General features: G+C 35.3%; 1 protein-coding gene across 2 annotated transcripts in view; it reads left to right on the forward strand.

The window, feature by feature from the left end:
* CHM (CHM Rab escort protein) overlaps positions 1-5,355 on the forward strand; it is a 78,839-nt gene extending 73,484 nt beyond the window's left edge. For both annotated transcript variants that reach the window (XM_067304144.1, XM_067304145.1), the window contains exon 15: positions 3,218-5,355. In XM_067304144.1, the coding sequence (XP_067160245.1) occupies positions 3,218-3,424 (207 nt within the window). In that variant the 3' untranslated portion in view covers positions 3,425-5,355. The remainder of the gene's footprint in view (positions 1-3,217) is intronic.
* The last annotated feature ends 17,614 nt before the right edge of the window (positions 5,356-22,969 follow it).

Below are 22,969 nucleotides of genomic sequence, written 5' to 3' on the forward strand. Positions count from 1 at the left end.
GACCAGAACATTAAAAATATATATATACAGTGAATATGCATTAGTCTATTCTTAGAAATAGAATTGATTATAAAAATTAGATTCAATTCTCCAAGCTGTTTACTGTTTTAGGGATGCTTTTCATGATTTAAATATACATTACCATCAGTGTTGCTAATTTCTGTATGTCATGTTCTTTGACTGTATTAATAAATTATTTGGAAGTGACAGTACCACATTTTTTACAGATGATTATCCATCTACAACTCACTATACAAGTGACTTAATTCTTACTTTATTTTAATTTAGTGTTAAATTTCTAGTATAATACTGATTTTAATTTTGACATCTCCATTTACTTGCCCTGAGGATAGGCTAAACGAAATGTAAAGTGCTGATTGTGATTTCCTCAAATCCTGTATATATGGACCAAGTAAAGAATCTGGCTCCCAGCTTTCTGTTTTTTCCACTGCTACAACTTAACGTGAATTATCTTGCACTAAAATAATATAAAGTGTTACCTGAAGTATTTCAGATTTCTAAGGCATTCTCATGTGCACAAGATGAAGTACTAAAATGTCATGCCAGTACTTGTCCTTTCCTTTGTTTGTAATCCAGAAAGATTTCACAGTTATGGAATTGTTGTATTTGTCCTTTCATACGAATTCATATACTGTATTTCGTACTACTGTTAGTTCGGTAGTGTTCTAAAAGTTATTATGAAAGCCCACACAGCTTGTATACATGCCATCAACATACTCATGATAGAGTAAAACAGTGTACAAAACATTGTAGTTTTATTTAGCCTAAAGCGGTTTACCAGTTATTAAACGAGAATATCTGTGTAAGTATTCTGCATGCTTTTGTCTTAATGCTTAACTCAAACTTACACATTTGAAAGCTGGTACACTTAACTATAAAATATTGAAGAAACTATTTACTAAATTAATTACTTACAATAAGTATCAAAGTGTTATAATGAAGGGACTGTTAAATTATTATTGGTTATTCTGCATGACTTCAATTGGATAAGGTTAACTTAAAAAATTGGTAGACCTGAAAGCACTATATACCATTAAATTGTTCAATTATAATCAATGTCATGATGTCCTACATCGTATACTGAGAAATTCTTTCCATATTCAACCTCGTAATTATTGACCATTTTTGGACTGGATATTCATTGACTAATTGGAGGCAGAATAATTTGTTCAGAACTGTATTTGAAATGTTTGTCTGCTGTAGTTTGTCTTATGTTTAATGCAAAATATGGTACTTTCTTCATTAATACGCTATTAAATATATTAATTTAAATATATTTTTTTCTGGAGTTATAAGGACAAATGCAGGCTTGAAATTAACTAAAAAGTGTTTTCTTTCCATCAGAAACTTAACTTTATGTAGGATGTAGCATATTTGCACCCACACATACACACACCTTCCCCAAATGTATCAGGCAGGGTTTTGTAATTACAAAAAACATGCTTTGGAAGTAGAGGATAGAATTTGGGGCATATTTCTTCATATGCTAACCTACAACTGCTTTTAAATGGTTTTAAATGAGAATGGAAGAGTGAAATTTAGGAAGCAGAATGAAAAATTAAATTGAACTGAGACTCGACAGGGTCATTTAAGCAGTTAAAAATGGAGTCCTACATCTATGCACTGGTGATACAAATGCAGTGCTGGTGGGCAATGAAGTTTATCACAGAAAGCTGTTTGGTACATCCTCAATGATGTATTAATCTGAAAACAATTCCCTCTTGTCCAGGAATCCGCATCATGTAATCAACCTTTGCAGTTGTCATTAACTGACCCTGCTGCCAGCCTTTTCAGCGCAGTGTCTGGTAACAGTATGGACGTAGAGATTAAATGTATTCTTGCCTATGTGGGAGCTCTCATCACCGGTCTTCTTTAGGGCATAGTTTACTAAATAGACAAAATCAAGTGGCAGTATGCCTTTGCCTTTGTAGAAACCCAAAACAGGACTAGGATCTGTATCTGTTGCCTCCATTTTCCTTAGAAACTTAAGGACTTGGAAAAGAAAACTTGCCTTTATGAAAATCTTTGAAGTGCATGTTGATTCGGGAAATAAATTTCTAAGCATCTCTATCTCTTTTTTTAAAGATAAGTCTGTAGATAGGTTATTTGCACAAGGATAGCCTATAAAACAGTTTAACAGTAGTTAACAGAGCTCCTTGTATTCCTGGGTTCTTTAAGGTTTTTTGGCTTCCTGTCTCTCATTTCTATAAAATTCTTGGTTTGCAAGAATTCTAAGATTGTATTATTTGGGTTCTTTTTTTCTCAGAATTTTTAGTTGTATTCTTTACATTGCAACAGCAACAAACCTGATGTTATCGAGAACAAGTTTCTTAATGTCTTTCACTGCGGTGGTCGAGAACTTGACATCATAGCTTTCTGTGTGTGCTTAATTTCTAATTCTTGATGGCATAGAGAATAAATGTCTTTTAAAAAATCCTTGAGCTATATGTTAAAAGTAACTCTCTTTTTATCTAAATAAAAGTTGCATATACGGTTGTTCTTTTCAGAAAAGCACAATAGGTGCATGTAGATGCAAACACATAATACCTAAAATGTTAGATGTGGTTTTTGAATAAATGATGAATGTGTAGAATATAAGTATACATACATATTTTTCAAGGATAATTCTCAATTGGATGGGAGTAGTTCTTCATTGAGCTGTAGACATGTTCAGAAAAACAGAATTGGAAGCTATATAGGTTCATCATGTCTAACAGGAATTCTTTGTAACTTTTTAAGTTTAATGAGAGCATTAGAGAGATGTTGTAGATTGCACATGTAAACAATTTCCTGGCTGTGTTGGGCACTTGAAATGCCCTCTTCTCTCTGGAAAGAGGTCTGATCTTTCTTATACAGCTCTTAATGTTTGACTGGAGCTAGGGATCTTTTTACAGTGGAAAAGACCATTCTGCTTGCAAAAAATTTGCTTCTTCATTTTCAATATAGAATGTAGAATGACTACCAGTTTCAAAAAAAACCTATACTGTGACTTTCATAGTAGTGCAACTTAAAAAGATAGATTGCCTTTTTGAGGACTTCAGTGAGGAATGGATTTCTCATGTGTTAATGCTACTGTCAAAGTATTAAATCATTGTTGATTTGAAAGAACAGAGTTTAATCTTAAATATCAGTAAAATATTGCTGCAAGGTATTACATTTCAAGGTAAAGTTTATTTTATGTTTTTTTTCTGCATAGGCTGAGACTATTTTCCAAGAAATGTTTCCTACAGAGGAATTTTGCCCACCACCACCAAATCCAGAAGATATTATATATGAGGAAGATGAGCTTGCACCGGAAGATTCTGGATTCAATAATTCACCAGAGACAAAACCTGAACCTGCACCTGAGGAAGGCAGTGGTAGAGGTAGTACTACTGTTGAGCAAGAACATAGAGAAGGATGAAGTAGCTCTGTTTTCTTAGTGGAAGAAGAGGTTGGCCCAGACTAAAAAGTAGGGGAGGAAGGGTAAGAAAGAGAGGTTTAAAAAAAAAAAAAAAAAAAGCTGTATTATTTGTGATTGCCTTACTGTTCTTAGTCTGAATATGCTCTTTTGTCAAATAGTTTCACTGAATTCTAAATAAAGGCATAGTCAACCGGATCAAGGGTGTTAGTAGCTAAACAAAATTCATAAAACAAATTATTTCAACTGAAAATGTTAAAATATGATTCATGATTTTTTGGAGAGAATTTGGTTTTATTTTACATTTTGGAAGGACTCCTCCGTCTTTCAAACAGGCACAAAGCTGAAACTAATCAAAAGAAAAAATATGCAAGTGTACTTACAAATCTGAAGATGATCCTCTAGTGTAAGTTATCACAGTTCTTCAAAAAAAAAAAATCTTTGGATCTATTATAATGCAACAGCTGAATGTGAGCTTCATAAGCTGTCCTGCAAGGTGGCTGGATGTTTGCGAATGGAACTTAAAGGCAGTAGTGACGGTTCTGGGGTGATTTTTAGAATACATAATAACGTGTTTAATTTGTATCATGAAAAATTTCTTGTATGGTTTTGAAACTGATGTCATAATTTAGAAGCAAATATAATCCAACAGATATTCCTCACATGACTATTTTACATACAAAATGTTTCTTAATAAGATATAACTGTTGCATGATCACAAATATTTTATTAATGACTTAATTTACTATAATCAGAAAAATAGCACTACTTAAACTTAATGCTAGTCTTCTCTACAAAATTAAGGTCTGTAAATGGAGCATACCTGATGTTATTTTCCCTGTATTTGTTTGGGCCCCTGATAAGCTAGTAATTTAATTTTTTGCAAGTTCTGTGTCTGAGAAGTTTAGATGATGAATAACTGCCATTTTGGGGGAAGGGGAAGAAGGAGGATGTTCAGCTGATTATAACTCCAAAGGTTTGTACTGATCCCGGGTAATAGGATTAAAATTAGTGTGATAGTTGTAAATTATGCATTTTGTAATGGTAAATCATAAAGCATATTTATACAATAAAATTTATTAAAGTATTTATAAACCTAGTTTGTATGAAGAATTACAAAATAAGAAAGTTGTTGTAAATGACCGTGATAGACTTGTACCTCTTCTGAACAGTGCTTGAAATTGCATATTTCGATAATGAAAAATATTTAGCTTTTACTTTAAGATTTATCTTAATATATACCAAGTAGATCACCTATGTATCTACCTATATCGGTGAATTTTGATGATAGTCAAAGTTTAAACTTCAACGTGAACTTAAATGCAGTATTTAAGCAAATACCATATATGAATGAAAATGCCATCAAATAATGAATATTCAGCACTGCCTGAAATTGAGACAGCCAGGCTTTTGTGCAGTTTTCCAGTGCACATCCTTGCCTTTAAAATGGCTTCATGCCATAAAGGTCAATTTATTTATTTTTTTACGGCATAACTCACACAGTTAACTTCAGTTTTTGTCTTGCCTCATGATACAATGTCCAGCTTGCATTTCAGAAATCAGTATGTTAGTGTTTACATTGTGTGTTTATCGGCTAGGCATCATTGTGTGTGTAATTCCAAAGTCCTCAGAAAAATATGTGGCTGAAATGTTTCCGAAGTTAAGCTACAGTTATCTTTGGATGCTTGTGATTAAGCAGTTATTTATATATAATAATAAGCAGGCTGCTTCTTTGTTTAGCTGTAATTTTTATGTGTATTGGAAAGCATGAATATCTGGTAATTGTATTTAACATCTACAAATCTGTAAAAGAACTAAGTGGAGGACCTGGTTCATGTTTGTCTTTCAGTAATAGGGATCATAGTTGAACTTTTCATCTTCAGTGTTTACAAAAAAATCGTTTGATGAAAATTAAAGGTTTGCTTGCAAGTGCATTTCTTTCTGTGTTTTCTTTCAATTATGCAAGAAAAGCAGTTCATTTGTTCGCTGCGGTTTTCTGATAATGTTTGTCTGTTAACTACTTCCATAATATTGACTTCTGTAGTAAGATTGAAGTTGGCTTGCATGACAGTCTGTTTATATATTTTAGCAAGTTTATGTAAAGTAGCTTCCTAGTGCTTTGTGCCCATGTGAAGCAAAAGGTTGGTAATTCTGCAAATTTGATTTTAGATAAGACAGAATAATCTAAAAGTTGTAGGCTATGACTTTACACTACATTGGTTGCTTAAAAAGTGTTTTCATGTCTTGTTCATATGGTGTATGGAAATATAAAATGTTTTTCCTATGGTACTTGAGTACCTAATAGCTCACTTGCAATAGCAATAGATAAGACTGTTGATCTTTGTATTTTACAGAAATCATGCATTGAACTGCATTTTGTTCTTGAATTAAATGATTTAAGCATACAAAATGAGTTAGGCTTATTTGAAGTAGTTTTTAAGGCTTGTCACACAGGATGTATTCAAAAGATAACATGACTTTTTAAAAACTGGCAATTTGTCTGTAGGATTATTAATAAATCAAGTTAAAGAAAGATAAGGTTAATTGAATTTTTAAACAAGTAGCTGTATTATCCTTCAAGCACCTTGGAGCTCATGCAATATTCACACCTTTTTTTTCTAAGGAGTGCTTTGATATGTTTGAATTCCTTTTTTAATGAGTACTTTCTTTTTAACTTTAGTTAATTGGATTAACCCTTAATATTCAAACAGTCAATTTTATGCCATTTTCTCTTCTGGTGTTGTATTGCCTATCTGTATGACTGCAATTAGTTACCCTTTCTTTGGAAGTATTTTCAGCCATGAAGCTGCTACGTCTGCTTTTTCTGGTGATGATGATGCTTAGGGCCATTTGACAGGTAATCATTAGAACTGAGATGCTTGCAGACTATGGGGTCTTTTCTCCTATCATTGCAGGGGGATTTATGTGGGTAACTCCTATTAATGTTAATGGGACTTGCATGTGTAAATCCTCCTTGCATCAATGGGAAAATTGACCCCTGGGAAAAAAAAAAGAAAACTCGTGTGAGACTTGCTGATTCAGAAATGTCCAGGCAGTGTCAGTCGCTGTGGGGAGCTGGGAATGGCAGAGCACATGCTAGCCTCTTGTCATCTCGGTGCAATGCTCTGAACAGGACGTGGGGAATTCTGAGAGTTATAATTGTTTGTATGATTATGTTTATATTGTACTTATTTTTGGAACACTTCCAAATCTTGTCAGAGTTCCTCTAACAATTCTATATCCTTTACGTAGCTAGTATCGATTTCAGTTTTTGTATTCAGGAGGTTACATGCTTCCTATTGCTTCCGCCTTTGTTGTACTTTGTCTCTCTCGCCCCCCTCCAAATCTTTACACATCAGCAAAATGAGTTGTAACAGCTTAATTTCGGGAACAATTTGCTGGTAATCTATTGATTAATAGCAAGTAGCAAGCATTAAAATACTATTTTCACGCAGTAAGAGACTAGGTCACCTATAATCTATAATCTCAGCAGTTGAAAGGATAAAATCACTTTCCCCAACATTTTTCTGGACTGGGTCCGGGAAGACAGGAACCTTTTCTACCTGTGGTGGAAAGTAGAAACAAACAGATGGAAATAGCTAAAGCAGGATTGCTGTAGAGGGAGGGGGAGGATAAAATGGGGGCTGATGGTCATAACCTTCATGCTTCAAGATTAACTGGGTCTTGTGCTTGTATATCCCCTTCCACTGTGTGAGATTGCTACACAATTTCTAACTGTTTGTGGACTCGAAGAAAAAAACGTGCTTTTGGGAATGAGACAACAGCAATTAACCAGGAATGGAATGCCATATAAATAGAGTAATACCCAGCATCTGCACTGAGGAGTTTATACTGTAAAGTAAGAAAGTAGGAGAGCGGTAGAAGGTTGTAAAACTTTCCAGTAAACTTCTGCAAACTGAAATTCCAGTATTTCCATGACTTTTGTGTTGCTTATTAAGGTATTGGATGGGATCAATGAGATCTGATCAATGGAAGGACAAAACAAAGAAAAGGGATTTTTGAAGAAAAAAGAAAATGGAAGAGATGAGCAGGAGTTTTACAGAAGTCAGACAGAAAAGTCTGTGAGAGAGGAGGTTAGCAATGAATAAAGTAAAGGTATAAAGTGAGAGTAGAAGAGAGAGTACCCTTCTGATATGAGTGTATTTGAGTACCCACAGATGTTGCTCTGACCGCAGGGTGACTTCTCTAGACTATTTAGCTTTCCCTTGCTTTTGCCTGCTTTTGAGAAGTGGATGCTTGTAAGATCCCTGTGTTCTGTATGGAAATGCTCTCAGCTCTAACCCATTGAATGTTCAATAAGCATCAAAGGGAAATGTGCCTCTAAGTGAGCTCAGTCTTTCCCATTGCATGTTACAATTTTTTTTTATGTGCCGTTCATGATCATCATTTGAGTTTAATTCCAGTTTCAAGTTTACAGAGCACTTATTAATCAGTCAACAGGTTCAGGTTTTCCTGTCAAAGTTAAAATATCTTGGAAGTTTGATTTCACTATCACTGATAAAGAAGCAGCTGAGCATGGAAACAGAAATGGAATTATAAATTTATTAAATAAAATATAGAAAATATTAATTGCCATGTAAACAGTAAGCCTCAATTAAATAATCTTAACAGTATTTAGTAGAATTCTAAACAAGTAGTTTAAGATAAATCTCAGTTGATATCATGAAGATTTATATCTCTTTGGTTGATTACATAGTTCAAAATTACTTATGTGTCACCATGACTTCAGTGGATGGAAGAATGGCTCTGTTGGGTCAGACTAATGGTACCAGTGTCATCCCCGTTGTCAGTAATACATGTTTAGAGAGAACCAATAGCTAGCAATACTTTTATTAGTGTACCTCCTTGGCTTCCCGCAGTTTGGAGAATTCTTTAGTGGGAATGTGTTTTTAATACATTTGTGTGTTTAATGTCCCATGAGGGGTTTTTTGCTCCTTAAATTCATCTAATAGATTTTTGAATTAGTGTATTGTTTTAGCTTCTCTAATTTGCAAGTTGTTCTTTTTTCTAATAACTACTGAGATAATGCATTTTTGATTGTTGCTGAGCATTGACTTGACCTATTCATAGGACTATTCATATTAACTTAAAGATTTTTTTCAAGTGGGATTTTTTGTTTCAGAGATAATGTTCTATAGGTGAAGTTGGGCTACTTTTCCTCATAAGTCTTATTTTTTCTTTATTTGTGGATATGATTATCCATCCGTTACCAAGCATTTGTTGCTCATTCACTTACTATTGTAGGGTCTTTATATAATCCTCTGCAGTTCATTTTAGTTTTTACTATCTGACATAGCTTTTTATCATTAACAAACTTTATCACCCCTTTTTTCAGATCATTTCCAAATATTTTCAGCAGCACAGGTTTGAGGTGATTCCTAATTTTTTGCCAGCTGTTAATTAGTAGTAGCTTCCTCCTTACCTCTGATGGTTTGGGGTTTTTAAGAATCTTTGGTGAGAGATCTTGTCACTGTATCCTATATCTGCATCCATCAAATTATAGGCTGATCAAAAGCTTTTGTGAGGTATGGCTTTTCTGTATGAAAGTTTTGTAAACTCCCAATATTATGTTTCTGCATGTCTAATAGTTCTTTCTTTATGAAAGTTTCATCAATTTACCTGACATGGAAATCAGACTTTGGTCAGTGGTAACATAAAGAAGTTCCCTTTAAAAAAAAATAAAAATAAATTTAAAAAAAAGCTCCCTTCAAAAAAAGGCAAGTTTTGACACATCCACTTAAAAAATAAAAATTCTTGTGTAGGAACTTCCCTGAACTGCTCCATTGTTTTCAATATTAATTCAGAGATCTCTTAGCTTTTCTGCTGTAACCTTATTTTCTTTGAATGTTCTCTTCACCCATAAATTATCAATAAGCTCTGCAAATTCTGATGCACTGTGTGCTGTTGATGTCTTCCCCCCCAATCACCTTACAACTCTGTGACTGCCTCTTTATTTGATTCCAGTTCTGCAGTTCTGGCAGCCCAGATTCCTAAATTATAGAAGTTTTGCATAAATGGATGTGATTCCTATATGATTAGTGCAGTTGCTAATTTTCCAAATAAGGGAGCAAATTACCAATGTCACATCATAAAACTTAATGGATTTTTTTATGAGTGTGTGTGCGTGTGTGTGTATATATATAGGCACGTGTGTGTGTACTTAAGCAACAGGATTTTTTTTCTCTGCTGATATTATTTAGCTCTGTATACATATAGCTCTTTTGGCAAAATAATTAACTTCATAAAAGTTTATATTTAAACCTTTTCAGAATTCAACCAGTATAGAATGTCCAAAAGTTGAAATCACTTCTCGTTATCAAAACTGTCAAATATGTGGAAGAGTGGTGGTGGAGGGGGAATTGCTTGCATTCCTTGGGTAAGTAGTGATTATTAAGTGCCTTTGATAAGATGTGGAAGTAGCTGGGACACTAGAAGTTTGAGAGACCAATATTAAATATTCATTAATTCTAATCCACTGTAAAAGTAAGATTAGTTCAATAATAGATTTTAAAAAAAAAAAACTAAACAATTCAGTTAGGTATGGTTTCAAGAATAACTTTTTAATGTGATAAAAAGTTACCATATATGGACACTTTCAGCTGTAGGGATAACTAGCAGGAAATTGTCCACCATGTGGAATTCATGACATCACCTTCGTATCTAGCAAAAAAAAATTACTTTTGGTGGAAATAGAGCATATTAGCAATTCCACCATTATATTTATTTACAGGCTGCCAGTTCCTGCTAATAACAGTGACTGGTTCTTCAAAATCTGGATGGGGAACCAGGCAGGAACGTTGTAAATCTCAATGACATTTGAGATTTAGAAAGTTGACAGTGAAGTATCAAGAAGATGCAGTTGTTGACTGCATGGGAGTTCTGATCAGAGGAGACTTTAATAGAAAATGTTCCTCCTGTCATAATTCTAGCAGACAATATATTTTACACTACTTGCATACATTGACAAAATGATGGAAGGTATCAACTTGAATGTATATCAAGCCCCAGATGTATTTGAGTGAACATCTTCAAAGACAATGGCTGACTCCCAGTGAATATAATGCTGCTCCAGTGGCAGTTTTATGCAAGTATCTTCTCAGTCTTGTGGAAAAGCTTCTTTGAGTGTTGTGAGTTTTTAAACTGCCTAGTATACTGAATTATGTCTTCACTTGATTTTACAATAACTGACAATTAATAGGAAAGCTAATCTAAAAGATTAAGCATCAAGTAGAACTAAACTACTTTGTTAGTGGCAGTCTAATCTTTTGGTTACCAGAAGAGGCATGGTGCCAAGAGGTTGTGGTGTTAATACAGATAGTGCTGATTGTTAGGAAATGTCAGAATATGCACATTTTTAGACAGAGATTTTGAGGACCTCATACTTCCTTTGAAATGCTGCCCCATAATTCATAATATTTTGGGGTCTCTGCAAAAGCCTTGAATGCTGTTCCTCCACTTCCTATGGTTGGTATGCCCCACTTTAAAAAAAAAAAATCAAAGACTGTTGACACTTCATCTGTCTCCTCCTCAAGCAGAGGAGGCTTCTTCTCTGAGGTATTATTGCACAGTCACCATTTGTGGCTAACAAATGTGACTTGAGCTTCTGGAGCTGCTTTTTTACTGCTCCACCTTCAGGAAGCTCATTCTCTAGTTGAATGCTCGTAGTTTAATCTCATTTATTTTCATTTGCTCTAAACACAGAGCTGGACCAGGAAATCATTCTCTGTTGAAAATGCTGGTTTTCATGATCCTGAAGGTATTAGGTTCATAAGTCTTACTAGCACAATAATAAAACAGCTGGATAATTGAGTCCTTGATTGAAGTTCCTTGACACCTCAAGACCTAGTTCACAAGCCAGGTGTTGATAGTTGGCAAGATGGTGTTCTGTACCTCAGCTGAATGTCTAGACTGGTGAACATGCATTTTACTCCTGGCTAACTGGAAACTTGAGATCTGGAAAAGGATAGCTTACAAGATTCTTCTCTCTTTTAAAAAACAAAAAACAAACAAACAAAAAACCCAGAAATTTAAACACTTCTGTGCTATGCTGTAGACTCTGTACATAAGAAACTTTGTAATGGCCACTGTGGAATTTTGAAACTATTCCGTTTCAAACGCAAGCATATTTCTGGAGCTCACCCAAGGAAAAGCCATTTAATCATGATGAGAGACCAGCTGTCAGACCAATGTTACAAAACATTTTTCTGCTCTGGGAACTTTTCAGTAGCGTGAAAGTCACTGCTAGTCATGGTTGAGTCCTCTTTTGTGAATAAATTATCCAGTGAATTCAGCCTTTTTTTGTCTTCAGAAATTTGTGTAAGCCCTAGCTAAGTACCTCTAGTGAATAATTTTTAGCCTACAGATTATTCAAAGATAATCCACTATATGATTCTTACTGCAATTTATTAGTTAAGCCATACAGTATTTTTCCTGCTCTGTATTTCTATGCTGAAATAATAGATGAAACTTAATTATTTCATACATTTTTAAGACAAAAATAAAATGCTTTTATAAGAAACAATAAAAATTCAATCTATCATCATTGTAAAATAACTTACTTTAGTGACCCTTGTATTTTCTTTCCGTAGAAGTTTTAAGCCAGAAGACCTTACATTGTTTTCCGGACTGCCATTCTGAATCTTAAATGAAAATATGAGCATAGTAAGAGCTAATAGCCCTCACAGTTGTATTTTAAAGACATATTCTGCTCTCCTAAGATACTACTTGAAATGCACAGTACATAGAGTATACGTATAAAAATTTGATAGACATAAGATCACTTCAGGTGGCCTATTCCAGTGTCATCTCTGAAGCGATGTCTGAAAATACATGGATGTGTACTGTGGAAAGTGTAATAACGGGGGATGAAGCAGTACTCAAATGAAGATTAGCAACAAGCAGTGGATAATGTATCAGCTTCGGATTCAAGAGAAGTGGGTTTATTTCTCGTCTCTGGCACCGGTTTCCTGAATGAACTTGGTTGAGTCATTTCCCTTTAATGTCATAGTAAAAAGATGCAAAATGGTGACAGATATTTTCTGAAGCTTTTTGAGAGATCAATAAAATATAAAAGTAATATAGATTTGAGAAGAAAAATGAACAACATTAATGATAACTGTAAAAATGAATAGCAGGAATACTGAGTAGAGATTCAAACAATTTTCTGTGAGGAAAATCAAGTATAACTGTTAAAACATGATGGGATAGCAGATGTTTGGTTAGCCAAGTCCTGTTTTCCATCACTGACATGTTTTGTGTTTCACAAGTAAGCTTTCACCAGTCTGCACAAAATCTTTGTTTACTGCTTAATCAAAATCATTTAAAAATGACACTTTACTGAAATGTTTTTTGCTTGTGCATTTTTTACTGGCAATTAGTAGTGTGTATTGCTTCATTGTTTGATAAGGATGTTTAATGCCAATATCATTAACATTGTATGTGGTAGTCCAGTAGGTGACTTTTTTTTGGTAATAAAAGGCTTTTGACTGTGATATTTCATTAAAAATAGTATTAAAGTTACTCTAAAGTTACTCTGACTTTCAGTTTAAGTTGTCAGTGGTCCAAAGAACCTGAAAAATGCTACTGCTACATGCGCTGAATATGTATTTTTGTAATGTTTTCTGATTTTTTTTTTTTTTTCATAGAGCGTATTTTATCCTTTACTTTGGGGGGGGGGGGGGAAGAAATGGACTGAATTAAACAGGAATCTCTGAGATCTCTAGTTTGAAGTATTGTCCTGCTTGAAGTCTCTTAGGAGTTTTAACAGTGAGTTTAAAGGAATCAAAGCCTTATCCAAATTTTGTTCTGTGGTAGTGCTTATAAATCAGATAATTAAACAGTGCTTCACCTTGCAATCTCTTACCACAAATACCACCTGTTACCTTCCTCTTACCCCCTGCTTTGATTTTATGTGGGGTTACAAAGCACAAAGTAACTGCGGGATTGGGTACTCCATGTCATCTCTTTTAGTATAGACTGTGAATTCTATGAATTTTTACATAATATTTCTTTCTGTACAGTTTTTTCCTGATAATTTGCTATCTTATTTGCGTAAATGACTTCCTTTTCTACAAAGGTTTTTAAATAGAAGCAATGGGACATGACTAACCGCAATCCTGTGCGCAAAAATGTTTGTGGATAACGTATACTTCAAGGAACTCTTAAAAGTTTGCTGTGAACCTATTTTGGATAGTATTTCACCTGACAACCTTTGCACTTAACTCCTCCAAATACAGTGTAGTTATGTGGAGTCCGTAGTACTTCCTGGGCAGGGAGGAGCTGGGAAGGGGTGGCCGTGTCGCCCTCCCTGAGGGACGCTGCCGGACGGACGGGAGGTGGCCGCTGAGGGAGGAGTGGGAAGGGGTATGCTTCGCCTGCAGGCAGCGCTGAGGAAAAGTGCTGCGTGTGCCTCCTCCGGGAGGCAGACACCGGTGGCGAAGGAGAGCTGCGGGAGGTGGTTTGGAAACCCTTCCTTGGGAAGCACAGAGAGGTCTGGTAATGCCAGGGCATGGCAGTCCGGCTACGTGGCATGGCCGGTCTCGTCGCGCAGGCTGGGAGCTGCGTGGCTTAGGTGGGGGGAGTCTTGCTCTGAAACAGCAGAGTGGAACACAAAAATTGGTGAATTTAAATACAGGAGCTTTTGCTTCCTTCATAGTCTGAAATACCAAGATTGAGGATTTTAATAGACTTTTCTCAGTTAGCCAGGGCTTCAAGGTGAATCCACTTAGATCTCGCTTTGAGAGCGAAAACCATGAGAATACCATGATAACTGTTTTAATTTCCAAAGCCAGCTTTTACTTGCCTAGAAACAAAACCAGGAAGTTTCTTTTAAGCAGAGAATGAGTTGGGTCACTGAGAAGGCCAAAGAGCAATAAAGAGTCTCTAAACAAATTTCCCACTGTCTTTGTAGGCAGGTCCTTTCCTTTAGGATTGTTCTCAAAAGATTGGAGTAAAATTTCTTTCAGCCTTCTCTGGGTCACTGAGAAAAGTGATTTTCCCTCGAATTGGAGGCTTGGCTGTGTGTTTGCTCCCTCCTTCTCACAGTCACCATGCTGCAAGGACTTGTCTGTGCTCTCCTTTACCTTGCATTTGTGATGCTTTTCTCTCCTGAATATACTCAGTTATTTCCAAGAGAGAAATAACCCCCCCTCTTGCTGGGTGGTGACACTTGACCTTGTCACTTCCTTGTTGAGAAGTTAACGTAAACCAGTAAAACATCTGTGGGGCAATGCGACACAGGATGGCATGAGAAAAAGCTTGGGTTTTGTGTGGCTCCTCTGAATCTCTTGAAACTTTGCAACTGATAAATGATGGCTTCTCTCACCAGGGATGGTGGCTGCTGAGTGGAAGGGCTGTTATGCTGCCTCAGCTTGCAGTCTGTATTTACTGTTTTTAACTCCTCGTGAGCTGAAGGGATGAATGTGGTGTTGACCTGCTCCTCCTGCACAGTGGTAGCTGAATGCAACTCTGCATGTAGATTTTGGCATTTTGTGATTCTTAGAGGAATTTGAGGTAAGTTTTGAGTTTCATCTCCGCACTGCTTGGCTGTCACCGTTGGAGATTTTGGAAAGGAGACTAAAAACTAAATAAATTAAGAAAATTAGTCTCTGAACTTGAGAGTAGTCTCCACAAATCAGGGCTGTGAGAGGTTGTTCCTTCAGGAAAGCTTGTACTGCGCTGTCTGGTCTGTGAAGGAACTTTCCTTACACCGTTGAGTCTAGTTGGTTTTATAGATGCCATGGTAGCTTCGGAATGGAGGGCTTAATCTTATTAAAATCAATAGATATTTTTCTTACAAAGCCACTTGAAAAGGTTTTTACAGGATTATTGGAATTTTTGGGTTACCACAGATGAATTCATTCTCTTTCACTGAATTGAATTACAGCATCCTATTTGTTGCTAGTATATTAATAAAATGTATGAAGTCAGCCTTAAAATGTAGCTCCATTGTGAAGAGACTTTTTAAGCATAAGCAGCAAGGATTTTTCAAAGATGCATATTTTTCTCAGAGTAATGTTGCATACAGACTGGAGATTGCTTCTTCTATTGAATTGCATAATGAAAAATCAATCAGTTTAATGGTTGACAAACTTTGACATTCAAATAAAAATGTTGCTGGTATTTTTATAAAGACCTGTAGGCAAAACTAGATTCAGTGACTTTAATTTATGCAATAGTAAATGTCTGCCAAAACATTGTACAAATGACTGTATAATGAGGCAATAATAACTATGAGGAATGAAAAGAAAGCAGAGGCCAAATTTCTCAGTTTTTACAGATTATATAAATTCAAAAAGCCTTTCAATGTAAAATATGTTTATACAGCATCCTTTTCAACAACACATTCTGTTTTGAGAACAATTTCTCAAAATCATCAAAACACATTTGTCTGACACTGATGTGTAGTATCAGACTAAACTGTTCAGTTTTTCTGCTTTTCAGTCTTTTACCCAGACTGCATTTGGGAGACTTCTTGACCACTTCACACCTTACTGTATACTTTGGACAAACTAGCTGATTAAAAAAGCCTTGTTTCATACAGGCTTTGTTAGATTTTTTTTTTTTCATATGCTTGTGGGCAAAAAGAAAGGTAAGAGGTATTTCTGTGAAAAAGAACAACAGCAAAAGGCTTGACAAGTTGCTGGGTTTGCATGTACATTTTTGTTGGCATGTTTTTAGGGTGGGGTTTCTTGGGGAGAGGGGTTGGTGGGGGGGGCTGTTTTTTTAACATTCACAGGGGAATGAAAGCACAGTAACGGAAGAGGACACCTTGGTTTCTCTAATCATTTCTGCTTAATGTGTTTGAACACAGTACATGTACTTGGTGCAAGAGCAGAGGGAGTCCCTAGCTCCTAGCAGCTGCTGAGCCGTGCTGCAATCTCTTTCAGTGTTTCGGCACTGCTCTCCTAGAGCCCCGTGGAAGAGGCAGCAGACTAGCTTAATAAATCCCGTTAGCCCCTACTCTTGCTCAGGCATTGTCTAGCTACAATCTTCCAGCATCCTTTAGTTGCAAACACTCATCCCTCCTTCCGACATTTTTGCTTATCGTCTTTCTTTGCTCTGTTCCTAGATGCTTCCCCTTCCAGTCCCAGGATAGACTTCATGGACCAGTTGAATGACCTCCAGACCATCTAGAGGTCTGAACTGGGAGACTCAGGGACACAAGAAGTGGAATTAGAGAATTGGTGCCTTGGGGGACCTGTTGTCAACTGAGATTTAATACAATCAAAGCAGGATTCCTTATACTAAAAAAAATCCTTTTCCACACATACCCTTCTTTGTCAAAGTACAGTTCTCTCTGTCCTTCAGGCTTTTGCCCATATAGATGGTAGTATGTTTTGGCTGCAAAAAAAGTTTGTCTGGCTCTTTGGACACAGAGTTTTTAAGTACTTAATGTCAGTAGCAGTGACTGGAGACTTTTGCCTTGCTTTCCACTTCTTAGCATTGTTAGCTGCTTAAATCTTTAGACATTGTACAGCTTCCTTCCAACTTCCTTCCATTCATTTATGCTCTGGATGTTTTTTTGTTTGGTTGCTTTTTTAATTCTTTTTACTGTAATGACACCAGTCTGTTCAGTTTGTCCAATTTCTTCGCCCAATTTTTTCCTTCATGCATTATACTGAATTTTGAACAGCCTTTTTAAACTGACTTAGGAGACTACCTAAATTCTTTACTAAAGTTATACCTCTGAATTCAAGAAATTAACTTAACTAAATGTAGCTTCCTTTGTGTTGTCTAACAGAACGTGCTTCATCCTAGCCGTCTCAAAGTAATTTAACTTTTACTGCAGTTGCCCTTGCTACATCAGCTCTGTTTTATTTCTTGTTATGTTGGGTTGAATGCAGGCTTGTGAGTTCTTCAGTGTAGTGACTGCCTCTATTTTGGTAATGTCTAATGAACATTAGTACTGGTACTAATATTAAATAACGTGGTACTATATTAAATAATGTATCGGGTGACTTGAACAAATTATCATTGGTTACTCATTGTTGCATGTTTCTTTACTTTATTTCTCAAAGGAAATAATCCTTATTGTTTCAGAAAGCTCATGAGAGTTTGTTCCCTTTTCCTTCCATCAGATTAGTATTGATAATTATGCTATTTATAATCCACCTTTATCACTCTTCTCATTTTGTCCTGATATAATGACTGATTTTTTTGTATCTCTGTTTTCTAACTGGCGAAACAAGTTGAAGAATTTAACTGATTTCCCTAAGGCCACAGAAGGAATGTGTGATAGAATCCAAATTAAAGCATTGTTCACACTTTTTCCTTCCAGCTAAAATTAGAGATAAGTTACCCTATACCTTTTACTTCCTGTAGTAGTTTGTGTGGTGATCTCCTGTCATGTGACCCAAGAGTTCTCTGTCAATAAGCCTTTAGCATATGTTTTATTCAAGAGCTTTCCATTACCACTGGTGTTAATGTCTAGATGAAGCATGCATGAAGCTACCACAGTAAATGTCTGTTTCCAAGTTCAAAAAGGGTTTTGATTTTTTTTTAACATAACCAGCTGTAGTATTTATTTTTATTGATAAGCTTCACAAATATTATAATTATCTTTAGGAGGGAAATATTATCCCATTTTTACACTTTGGGAAAGCTGTGATGCAGGGAGAAAGACACCCACTACTCTAAGCCATATGCTGAGTGTGTGAACGTGGACCCTGTTCTTCTGCTGTAGGGTCGTGAGGCTCCCCCCGCTCCACGAAGACTGTGATAGGATTGTGGACTACTGAAAACAAAGTAAAGCCTGTTAGCTAGCCTAGTGTCCACCATAAGCAAGGGAGTATGTATGTACTCAGGTATTTCTTTCTCTGTCCTAGGTATGAATGAACTCTAAGGCATAGGGATTTCTAGTACTTAAAAGCTTAGACTATTACTCATGGAAACAGGAGTTGTCTATTTTATTTTTTTTTTCCTCCCTGGTTGAGGGGATTTATGTTTCCCGTTGAAACTTTGCAGCATGGAAGGAGCACTCACGTTGCATCCAAAGAGCAAGACAATATTTGGTATTTACCGTAAGATAAAAATGTGAATTAAAAACTCTCCAAAGGAAAACACATATTTGAACAGGCAGCAACTGATTGACATCTGCTGAAGTAATTTTTCTTTTGTGGTTCTTGCATTTCATGCATTGCTAAATGTTATTCACAGCTATCTGTTGTATATGGCAATAAACGATACAATATGACAGCTCTTCTTCACTATTCCATAGCATTTAATTCAGGAATAAGCTTCTGCATGTTTTTATCTATGTTGTCTCTTTCCTAACTGTTAAAATACATAGTGATTAAAATTGATAATGAATTCTTCCCAGTGCCAAGGCCATGAATAAGCAGCTCTATGCACTAAATGAGTTAATATTGTTAATACAATAGCTCTTTCTCATGTTCCTTGTGTGATGCTGCAATAATACTGGAAGTTTCCATTAGCACATAGTGCATTCTTAACACTGTGACATTATGCAGTCTTCAGCATTGCAAGCACTGCTGTTCTGAACATTACCTGTTCTTCTAGCCAGTATTAGCTATTATTTTAACTTCTTTGTTGTTAATGTGTAATATCTAATTCTGTACATAGTATATTCAGCATGGTTATATGGATAGAAATGCTGTGTTCATATTCTGAAGTTTACCTTTTTTACTGGTGGTATATAGTTGGGAGCAAATATAATAAGCACAGGTGGAACTGAGTTTTTGGCTAAGCCCTCTTCTTACCTATGATCGTTATGTGATTATTTTTTTTAGCAAAATTAATAATTTTATTTATTTTCTGTCCAGAAATCATGGCAAAATCATATGCTGCTTACTGAAATCTCTTTACAAATCATTGCAATCATTGCCATAATAGTATATTTTTGCAATGACTGCATACATTCTGATTCTTTCATGATTCTACCACTGTTGTAAATTTAAAAAAAAAAATCTTCAAAAGTTGTTACTGATGTTACTTGGTAATGCAGGGGCTTAGCTTTGTTATGTTTGGTTATCTTGTTAACCCTCTTAAACAACATTAGTTAGTAATAGGCTTTATTATTTTTTTATGATTGATAATAGCCATATCAAGTACTGTGAATATTGTCTATAGGACAGCCACAGTGTCTCCTATTGTACCAAACAGATACTGTCACTTTCTTTCTGTCTGGAAAGTGCTGGATGTTGCCGAAATGTTCTCCGCTCCCCGGCTGTAATTGGCACGTAGAATCAGCTATTGTGATTTTTAAGGTTGAAGTCAAAGTGAGTCTGTAACCTCAAAACAGGAGCTAGTTCCAGTTCTTCTGCAGTTCAGTAATCTAATATGTAAAGAACAAAATGAGAGATTTTTTTTTCAAAGCTATAATTTAGAATTAGATAGATTCCTTCTATCAGAAACGGGCCTGGTGTCAAATACATGCCTCAGCCTTTGAAAACTTGCTTCTAAAAATATTCTGGCAAATGAAGTGATATGCACAGTGTATATTCCTGCTTTTTGGATTGACTCAGAGCTGCTCAGTTGCAGAAGATGTGCTAACTGCTGACAGTTGTTGGGAAAAGTCTTTTAGATCCAGTGGTAGACACCTGTGATTTTTGAGCCAGAAGGACTGAATTCTGTCCCTTTACAGCTCTAAAGCTGAATATCTTAATTTTCTGAATAATACTTATGTGAAATCATAGGTGGTACAGTTTTGGTTTAGGTTTTTCTTTAAAAATATTTCTTTTACCCTAAATTATAAGGGAACCAATACCCACAGACTATGAAATGTCAATCAAAAAGTATTAACATTTTAAACATGCTGACTTGAATGGTTGCATGTTTACACTAAACATTAACCAATGAATGAAGACATTTAGTAACTGAGAAATAAGACTGATATTGCTGAGCTGTAAAATGAGTCTGTTTCATAAATGTTATGTACAGGATCACTGAACTGAGACAGCTATAGCCTTTAAATTCACGTGATGCCCAAAGCCCCAACAAATAAGCACTGGACATCTCAGATGCTGGGCAAGTACTTAAAATTCATGTCTCCTTATAGCGATGTTCGAGGTGTACTTGGTAAGCCTTCTTTAACATCAGACATGATTATTATTTATTTGAAAAATGAGTCATAGTGGTTTGTTGCGTAATACTGTCTTTGTTCATTGCCAAAATGTACATTTACCATTTAAAAGCAACCTAGCAGGGTAATTATAGCGGAAAGGAAGATTTAGAAATATCGAAGCATGTGATGACAAATAGAGACCGTGTTTAGATTCCAGTTTATTTCCTGCTAGAATCAATTCAAGTTGCATCAAGTGTTTGGGTTTTTTTTTCAGTTTCTGAGCTAGTTTATTAGATATTGTATCATTTGATTGTCACAAGAAACAGATCCTAATTACATTTACACTCTAGGCTCTTAGGCAAAGCTTGCCTGTTAACAGTTGCTTGAATTTTGTTTTAACTTTATTTAGGCTAAAATTAGTATTTTATTTAAACCCACTTTAAGAAAGTATAGAGACTTGTCAGTGTCTAGCTTGAAAACATTTCTGAAACTCAATGCAAAAAGAAATGTTTATTCTTTTGTGTTAGAGTTAAGGTGAACAGGTTCAGAATTGATTAAAAAAAAAAAAATTTAAACCTAGACAATTTTAACAAACCATCCTAGAGTCCTCTTTTGATAGTGCTGAAGTTGGAGCCTCATAGCTCAATAACCATCAGCACACTAGTATCTGGCTACACCTCAAGTAATTAAAAATGAAACAACAAAACTTTTCTTTCATTTTTTCCTGACTAAAGCATGCTTTTTCAGCAATAGAACTAAAACAGTTTGCTAACCTCCAGCACTTGTGTCAGCAGCAAAATTGAAAGTATTTTTTGTCACCTGCACTGCTGTCAGCAGAAAAAAAATAGAAAGGAGAGGAACATAATTTCAGCACTAACATAAGTATCAGAATGATTTACCTGTCTGTTCTGCTTCACTTTCATCTCAGCTTTCAGGGCTTCATTCATCAATCTTTTATTTACACACGCATATCTCATTTTTACACAATTTCTTTCTCCCTGACCAGATGGCTGCGTTGTCTGCTCGGTGTTCATCAAAGAGAATGAGAAAATACACGGATGCATAGTGTCATCTGGGTAGGATGTGGCTAACTCTATTTTTCAGCAGCAATTTTGTAAGTATTCTGATAACGAAAAAAAGCACTTAAACATTTAAGAAAAATGCCATGAAATTCTTAAACTTAAATCCATTACTTTTTTTTTAAATCTCTGTGAAAACACTATCTCTCAGTCTGCGTACCAGGTTTGTTTCATCACACAGAGCCATTTTTAAGTGGCAGTTGTTTAGTAGGATTAATATAAAATAGAAAGCCAATCAGCAGAAGAAAGGTAGATCTTAAGTACAATGAAGATTTCTTTATATATATATATATATATATATATATTTAATTTCACTAATATCTATTTGAATAGCTTATGCAAGTGCTGCAATAGCTAATAAATATAACCTGAACTGATTTTTCAAGTTCACTGACGGTTTTTCATCGACAGTACCACTTTGTCTGTATCCAGTTCCATTTTTTAGAGGAAGCTTAGTGAGTTTGCTTCTGGTGAGCTTTTTTGCAATATGCATAGAAATTCTTTAGCAAGAAGCTTGTAAAAACACTTTCAAATCTTACGCTTATTCTGCTAACTTTCTGCAAAATGATTTCTGCCTAATTTCACATAACCTATCTGGTCTAAAGTATTTCTAACTTTTTTTTTTTTTTTTTTGGGGGGGGGGTATTTTTAGCTTGCTAAGTACTATCCACATATGAACTTACCTTACAGAATCTGGCTTTTGTATAACATGTTCATTACGCTTTGCTTAAAATTTAATATATGCATAGTAGAAATAAGTATTATTTGTTTTATTTCAAATTTTTATCTGTCCCATCTCTGGTAAATTAGATGCTAGATTAAATTCTCAAGTTTATATTGGATCTTTTTCTACCAAACTCAATTTCTAGTTTATGTTTGATGGTAGAGGTTATGATTAGTTTGGAGTTACTTATAGGCTGATTAACCTGAGTAATCCCAGGCAAACCAATGGAAAAACAAAAGTTTATAGGGAATTTCAGTGATGGGCAATTAAAGGATAGAAACCTTCTGACAGCCAGTCAGCATTGTTTTATGAATGATAATATCATTAGATAAATTTTATATCATTCTTTGGGGTTAATGTTGATAAAAGTATTTACACTGAGGCAATATATCTGAATTTTTAGATGTAAATTGTTGGCTTTGCTAAAACATGACAGATTATCAGAGTATAATGAATGGAACACATGTAAAATGGATTTAAATCAGCTAAGAGACCTGAAGAAGGGGCTAGCAATGGGAAATATTCTTTGAAGGGCAATATTTCTGGTAACATTCTGCAATATAGAAAAGTATTATGTTCTTCAATATTCTTATCAATAATGTAACATAAATATTATACTACCACTCAGAACATTTGCCGCGACAAAATGATTGTGGCTTAATACGCATTGACAAAGATGGAGCTGTTATGCATAGTAATAC

This window comes from Apteryx mantelli, chromosome 13 (assembly GCF_036417845.1).
Source record: "Apteryx mantelli isolate bAptMan1 chromosome 13, bAptMan1.hap1, whole genome shotgun sequence".
NCBI classification, from domain to species: domain Eukaryota; kingdom Metazoa; phylum Chordata; class Aves; order Apterygiformes; family Apterygidae; genus Apteryx; species Apteryx mantelli.